Raw genomic sequence first — 7460 nt, forward strand, 5'->3', positions numbered from 1 at the left:
CCAGGACCTGCGTCTTGTAAATACCCCCATTTATATGTAGGAAGACGTTACACTCCCCTGTTAATACAACAGATTCGGAAAACTTGCTGAATGAAGAGATATCGGGGTTTCAGGGAAAGGAAAATTTGTCTCTGCTCACGGGAACTCTAACCTCGGTCTCTCGTTCGCCAGACGAATGCTCTACCAACTAAGCTATGAAAACATATAGAATTCTCCCCCCTTGGAGCGTATGTATATGCTGAATGGCTCCGTGCAGTGAACGGTGGCAACATTCTGCTAATAGCTCGAAAATGGCATCAGGACCACCAGATGGCGACGTATATGAAGAAAGACGTCACTCTTCCCTGTTAATACAACAGATTCGGAAAACTGGATATACATATGCTCCAAGGGGGAAGAATTGTATCTGTCTTCATAGCTTAGTTTGTAGAGAACTCGTCCGGCAAACGAGAGATCGAGGTTCGCGTCCCCGTCGTGAGGGCAGACATGAATTATTTTTTTCCTCTGAAACACCGATATATCTTCATTAGCCAGTTCTCCAAATCTGTTGTGTTACCCCCATTTAATGTAGAACACCTGTTTGTGTGGATGCGGCGACTGCACGAAGTTTTGACGTGTGCGGACGCCATCCGGGCCCTGACGAACTCTTTCAAGCAGCAGGACGCATTCCGCATCGTCTGAAAAGCTCCATTTGTAAACCATTGGTTAAAACTTCCGGACCCGCATCCACTCCGGATCAAAGGGCCCTGAAACATCACTAGTGTCGTCATCCATACTCATTTCTACGGAATCGCAGTAGGTCCGTGTTCTTTCAGTGATTAATTTCTACTGAATCACTAACCACACAAGTTTCTACGCATAACGTGGAACACTTCACTGATACTAACGTTTTTCGAATCCCTTATTTTGTTCACGGAACAGATCTTGAAAACCACTAGTTAATTCTGTTCCAAGATTCACATAATTTTCATTTCTATTTCACTAAGTAAGAATGAATGCAAAAGAATAAAAAAAAATAGATTCAAACACTTTTTCTGATTATGATCTCACCTCTTCTTTTTTTTACAGGTTTGCAGAATGAAATAGCCAATTTTCTGCGGACAGAATTTTCGAAACAATAGAATAGAAAATATTTGGGTTCGAACAGATTTGATTGTCTGCTCTCTGCTCGAATAATTTTTGATAGTATGGATAAATATTCTGTGGGATCACATAACGAATGTGGTGTAAATGAAGACAATGCCAGTTGTGTTTCTATGGCGACATCGTTAAGCAAGAAACATTATGAATCTACAGTTTCGGATCAAATCAATACTGAAGAACACTCACAGGAGTATGAATTCTGTGGTGCAGCATTTATGAAGGAATGCATTTCAGACCAGCACAAAAATGTCGACTCTGTTGAAAATATACATGGATGTGATATTTGTGGTAAAACGTTTTCTAAAATCCGCAGCTTAAAACTACACGAAAGAGTACACACTGGGGAAAAGCCATTCGAGTGTGGTATCTGTAGTAAAAGGTTTTTTTACAGCAGCCATTTAAAAGGACACGAAAGAGTCCACACTGGAGAGAAGCCACATAAGTGCTATATCTGTGGTAAAATGTTTTCTTATTTGAACAATTTGAAAGTACACGAAAGAATCCACACTGGAGAGAAGCCATACCAGTGTGACTTATGTGGTAAAGCGTTTTCTAAAATCAATGTTTTAAACATACACAAAAGAGTTCACACTGGAGAGAAACCATACGAGTGTAATATCTGCGCTAAAAGTTTTTCTCAAAGCTCAGCTTTAGAAAGGCACACAAAAATTCACACTGGAGAGAAGCCATACGAATGTGATGTTTGTGGTAAAAAATCTGCAAGAGCAAGCGATTTAAACATACATAAAAGGGTCCACACGGGACAGAAGCCGTATGAGTGTGATATCTGTCGTAAAACATTTTCTCAAATCGGCAGTTTAAACGTACACAAAATAGTCCACACGGGAGATAAGCCGCATGAGTGTGGTACCTGTGGTAAAAAATTTTCTAGAATGAGCGATTTAAACGTACACAACAGAGTTCACACTGGGGAGAAGCCGCATAAGTGTGGTATCTGTGATAAAAGATTTTCCAGAATGAGCGATTTAAAGGTACACGTCAGAGTTCACACTTCGGACAAGCCGCATGTGTGTGGTATCTGTGGTAGAAAATTTTCTAGAATGCACGAGTTGAACGCACACAAAAAAAATATCCACCCTATGGAGGAGCCGAGCGAGTTCACTTTTTGCCACCGGAAATTCTCCTCGATTACTTATTTGAAAAAGCATAGATTGTTGGTTTAGCATGAGAGTATGTCTAAACCTTACCAAGATATTTCAAGAAAATCATAATTTTTAATACAAATACAAAGGCCGCCACAGGCAAAATGCTCAACTAGGTGGCTTAAAAAAAAAATGCCCATAAAAAATATGGATGTCTAGCATATCTAAACTATATCAAAAATACAGATACACAATTACGAGCAATAGAAACCAAATAATTAAGATAAAACGTAATACATTGCCCATAAGAAAAAAATTTATGGTTGTCTTATCTAAAGCCGGCATTACACTGTAAAAGTTCTTTTATAAAGCTTGAAAAATTTAGTCAATAAGCGCATTGGTACATTCGAGCGAATGTAATCAATAGGCTTATTGGGTGTCACACACACCCCATGACACACCCGTACTTTGAATATTACCTTCAACATTAGAGAGTGATGCGAAAAAGTCACCGAAAGCACCATGTATGCCTACATATGCTCTCTAGCCTAGACCCTCATACCGAAAGAGGGCCAACTGATGTTTTCCCCCATCAAACCAGACACGACCCAGGCTCTGTCCCTCCCGGGATATAAGCCTTTTACCCGTGTGGGTTGGCTGTTTTCCCCCCAACATCCATTATTAGCATAGTACCTAAAAATGACTTTTGAGCCAATGTTATCTGCCAACCTAGATTCAATACTTCCTTCTTACTATACGTTTTAATTTCATTCAACGCCCTTCTTTTTGCAGTAAATGATGGCAGGTCACCTGTTAAACTTTTATACTCTGTAAAAAATTTCCCTTTTCTTTTCAACATGAAGATTAGGCACATTATCCGTGAAAACGAGGGAGTGCGACGAACAAATTCCCTTTTTACGAACAGAGAGCATGGCATTGTGCAAAACCGAGTTCTGTCCTGAATTCTTCCTACTGACTTGCCACACCCACTGATTCCAACTAGTCTTTGAAAATTACCGCTAACCTTTACTTCAATGTCAGAAAACTTTCCTGACGCGGGTACAACAAAAAACGGCGACTTGACCGCAGGGAGTCCCCCATCGAGGGGTTAGCGCACCAACCTCTCGATGAGTATAAAAAAAAATCAAGTCTGCTTTTCGGAATCGGCAATAAGTTGTAGGTCCCGGTCTAATTAGCCCTCGTGTGCAGAAAATGACCGTGGTGCGACAAAAATGATCAAGAGACCCCCTCAAAAGTTCATGGTTGGTTCTTCGAAATAGTATGGTTCTTTAAATGGTAGAGTCGTGGGAGAGTGGGGGCATATATAAGATAACAAAAGAATCAAATGAAGATTATTCAAAAATCTGTTTTTAATGTGGAAAGTAAATTTGTGAGTTTGATTTCGTATATAGTTTAGTGTGGGTAATTGCAGAGCCTTGCTCAGGGGGGTTGTTCGGGGGCCCGTTGCCCCCCCCCCCCCTCCCCAGGCCTACCAAAATTATGAAAAAAATATTACATATTTCGGCGAAAAAATTTGAGATTTGGAGAGATAATTTCTATAATATTCTATCATGTATATACAGTCTTAAGTTTTTATAATTCCATGTCTTAATTGGGTTACTGTATCTTAGAAAAATATGACATCCATATTTGTTATTGTGGCATCTTTTTCTCAGCCACCTCGTTGGGCAATTTGCCTGTCGTGGCCTTATATTTGTATAATGCCATTTATATGCTGTATTAACCGATTTTCATTAGTTTAAATGCTATTTTGAAGGGTGGTAACTCAATATTTTTCGGGAAGGAAATTTTTATGCTACCCCTAAGCATTTTGTGGCCCCGCCAAAGGTTTGCGTACGCCCTTGGGTTATTTTCCAATTGTCGAGGATTATTTTTTCTGTTGACTTGATATCGATAAACATGGCAATAAAATCATCGATAAACCATTTTCAATACCGATTATCTGCCACACACACCGATGTTGTTGTTTTTTTTTCCAGAGTTAGAACATGCTCACATATATATACCCATTAAGAGTTAAATAAGTGATGAAAGATTTCGGAATCAAGATTACTATATCGATGACTTTTTTGCAAGGTTGTTATGAAGTCATCTTTGCCGTCGTATAGCAAACAATATAGGATATTTCACTTATGGGGCCGTTCAAGTATTTACGTCATCATCGATTGGGGGGAAGAGGGGGTTTCCGATTTGATGACAAGGGGGGACGGGGGGTTTGGATAATGCTTCACGTCATCAATCATCCTTTATGAAAATATGAGTTGGATTCAGTGGGGCAGAGCTGATGACGAAATTTTGCTGACAAGGGGGGGGGGGGGTTAAAAATGGCCAAAAATTTGCTTTCGTAATACTTGAACGGACCCTATCCGAAACTATTTTCATTTGGCCATGTTGATTGCATTGTCATTACAAAGTAATGGATGTATTAGGGTACGAACTGGTTTTCGAGTCGGCGTAGTTACGGATTGCTTAAAAATCCTCAAATATTCGGGCTTTTAACCAATCGACAATGGCGCCGACTTGCAGAAACAAAAACAAACGTGCACCATATTTGTACCTTTAATTTGGATCGTACTAAGAATGTGTCGCGTTGTTTTGTGGTTTTTCATATGATTAATCATTGAATTTTTATATTTAAATACATATTCTTGTAACTCTTCAAAAGCTTTGTTGGTTTTTTTTTACCGGTACTGTACATTGTAAATAATCATGCAGAATAAATCTGATGTGTTGATACAGTCATACTTGTTTGTAATGACATTTGTGAGACCATGTGGTGTTTTTCATTATAACTAAGGTGTAGGATCTAGTCCGTACAGCACGACATGAAGTTCATTGACTTAAGCGATGTAAATCAATTTGAAATCTTCAAAAATAGCAAGTCTTATCCAAGTGATTTACGTCGTATTGAATGTTCGCTAAGGATTCATCGTTCCGACAATGGACTGAAAATTATTGGTGTTGACTGAATGGCAAGCTCAGTTAGTTTTTCGGGCATAAGGAAACGTCCAAAACAAAGAACCTAGGATAAAGCAGACGACAGCAGAAATTTTCATTCAGTACTGTTCCCTACGAGCACACGCCACAAACTGAACTGAATTGCAAGTTCAGTTTTTTTCTTCAGTGCACAAGGAGACGTCCAAAACAAAGAACCTATCGTCATTTTGATATTTAGAAATTCATCTGCAAGTTCACGAATTCATCGCTAGATGGCTGCTCATACACCAAAAGGTGTCATCAGGGCCTTGGCGTACCTAGTAAGGGCCCCGGCAGACATTTTCTTGTGGGCCCCTTAAAATATAAAAAAATATACAAAATAAGTGTACATTTGTTTCAGACGCCCATTCGGATTCGTGTCTGGAAAATTCACCGCTATGCAATTCCATGCTAGGAAAATTCACCGACAATAAGTTCAACATGAAGAAGCTACCGAGTCCGTGAGCGAGCGAGAAAAACAGTGAGGGAGTGAAGGAGCGAGATAATAAGTGAGTGAGGGAAATAGGCGCCGGAACATAGGGTATGAGGCCATTCTAGCCACCCACCCCAATAAATTTTATAAAGGGGCTGAGCCCCCCGAGTGGATGATAGGGTAAATGACTGGGGAGGTGGGTGAGCGAGGGAGCGCATAAAGGGGGGAAGTGAGATACTGAATCCGTGAGTGGACGAGTGGTTAAGCGAGTGGGTGGATGAGTGAGTGGAAGATTGGAACGAGCTACTGAGTCCCGTGAGTGTGTGGGTAAGCAGGTAAGTGAGCGAGCGGGTGAGTGAGGGAGTGACCGAACGATCTACTGAGTCTGAGCGGGTGAGTGAGGGAGCTACAGAGTCCGTGAGTGGATGAGCAAGCGAGTAAATGAGTCAGTGAACCGGTGAGTGTGTGGGCGAGCGAGCGAGAAACGCTTCAATTATAAATATTTAAGGAATGAAAATTATATCGGAAATTATTAATTAGGTACTGTATGTTTTGAATGTGAAAGTTACCAAATTAGCATGTGATGAAAGTTTGTCGAATTATATATATCCTACATTTCCCAAAAAAGGAGTGCTATTTTTTGATTTCGTTCGTTTTTCAAAGCTCTAGTTTCACGAGGCAGTTTTCGACAATGTTTTTTTGTCACCCACGAGGTTTTATGTGCAAGAATTGGGTGCTCAAAACGAGATAACTTCACACAGCTTTTGAACTTAAGCATGGCTTTCAACAATTAGAAGCTGAGGCTCTCTTTTACTAGTTTTGCTGATGGAGAAAATTAAAAAAACTTACCTTTATATCCACTTTATTCCACTAATGTTTTTTCCAGCATCAGTAGTAGGACATGGGTCGACAGGTCAAAATCCCGCAAGGGTCGAATGGTTTTACCGTATACGCCGCACCTCGCGATTTATGTCGAGATTTGCATTTCTCACAGCGAGGGCGAAATCAAGGGGCGAATTTCTGGGGCGAAAATCAAGATAATGAATTGCGATCAAATAAAAGTTTGAAATTTTAATTTCACTGTATAAATCGACTTTCTGTCCTGATTTTCATTCCTCCTAGCGTGGGGCGTTGCGGTTCGATAAGGATAATGAATTGCAATCAAATAGATTTTGAAATTTCGACTTCAACGTATAAGCCACGCTTCGCGGTTTCTGGCGGTAATTTTATAACGGTGTTCTTTGTTCTCACCTAGAACACTTCTGCCTCCTAAATTTTTCCGCTGGGCAGTTACCCTACTTCTACAGTTCTGGGCCTACACTGGGCGAAGGGGTTTTATGCTTTTTCTTGGGGCCCCACTTGATTGGAAACATCTGCTTATATATTTACATTCTGAATGTCGAAATTTTTCGAAAACTGGCTCAAGAAACTAGAGCTTCAAAAAAAGAAATCAAACAAGAGTACTTCTTATTTATTGTGAATGGCAGGATGGCACTCACATCACTAAGAGCGGGGGGGGGGGGGGGGGAGAACAAACAAATAAACATACAAAGGAATAAAATAAACAAGCAAGTAAAATAATATGTCTTATTAATGATATCCATTCAAAACATACAGTATTTAATTAACAATTTCCGACATAATTTCCATTCCTCACATATTTATAATTAAAGCGTTTCTCGCTCACTCATTCCCTTATTATTTCATTCGCTCACGCACTCACCCGCTCAACCACTCACTCGCTCACGGACTAAGTAGCTCGCTCACCCAACCACTCGCTCGGT

The 7460-nt window shown here is 40.1% G+C and overlaps 1 protein-coding gene across 1 annotated transcript in view; it reads left to right on the forward strand.

Annotated features, from left to right (window-relative positions):
• LOC149068324 (uncharacterized) overlaps window positions 1-4445 on the forward strand; it is a 48426-nt gene extending 43981 nt beyond the window's left edge. The window contains exon 2 of the mRNA XM_089251723.1: window positions 1069-4445. Coding sequence (XP_089107849.1) covers window positions 1188-2327 — 1140 coding nt within the window. The 5' untranslated portion in view covers window positions 1069-1187 and the 3' untranslated portion in view covers window positions 2328-4445. The remainder of the gene's footprint in view (window positions 1-1068) is intronic.
• Window positions 4446-7460: the final 3015 nt, after the last annotated feature.

The sequence above is a fragment of the Pholcus phalangioides genome, unplaced genomic scaffold (genome assembly GCF_987345545.1).
Source record: "Pholcus phalangioides strain wild (caught in Gottingen) unplaced genomic scaffold, Ppha-v1.0 ptg000027l_1, whole genome shotgun sequence".
NCBI lineage: Eukaryota > Metazoa > Arthropoda > Arachnida > Araneae > Pholcidae > Pholcus > Pholcus phalangioides.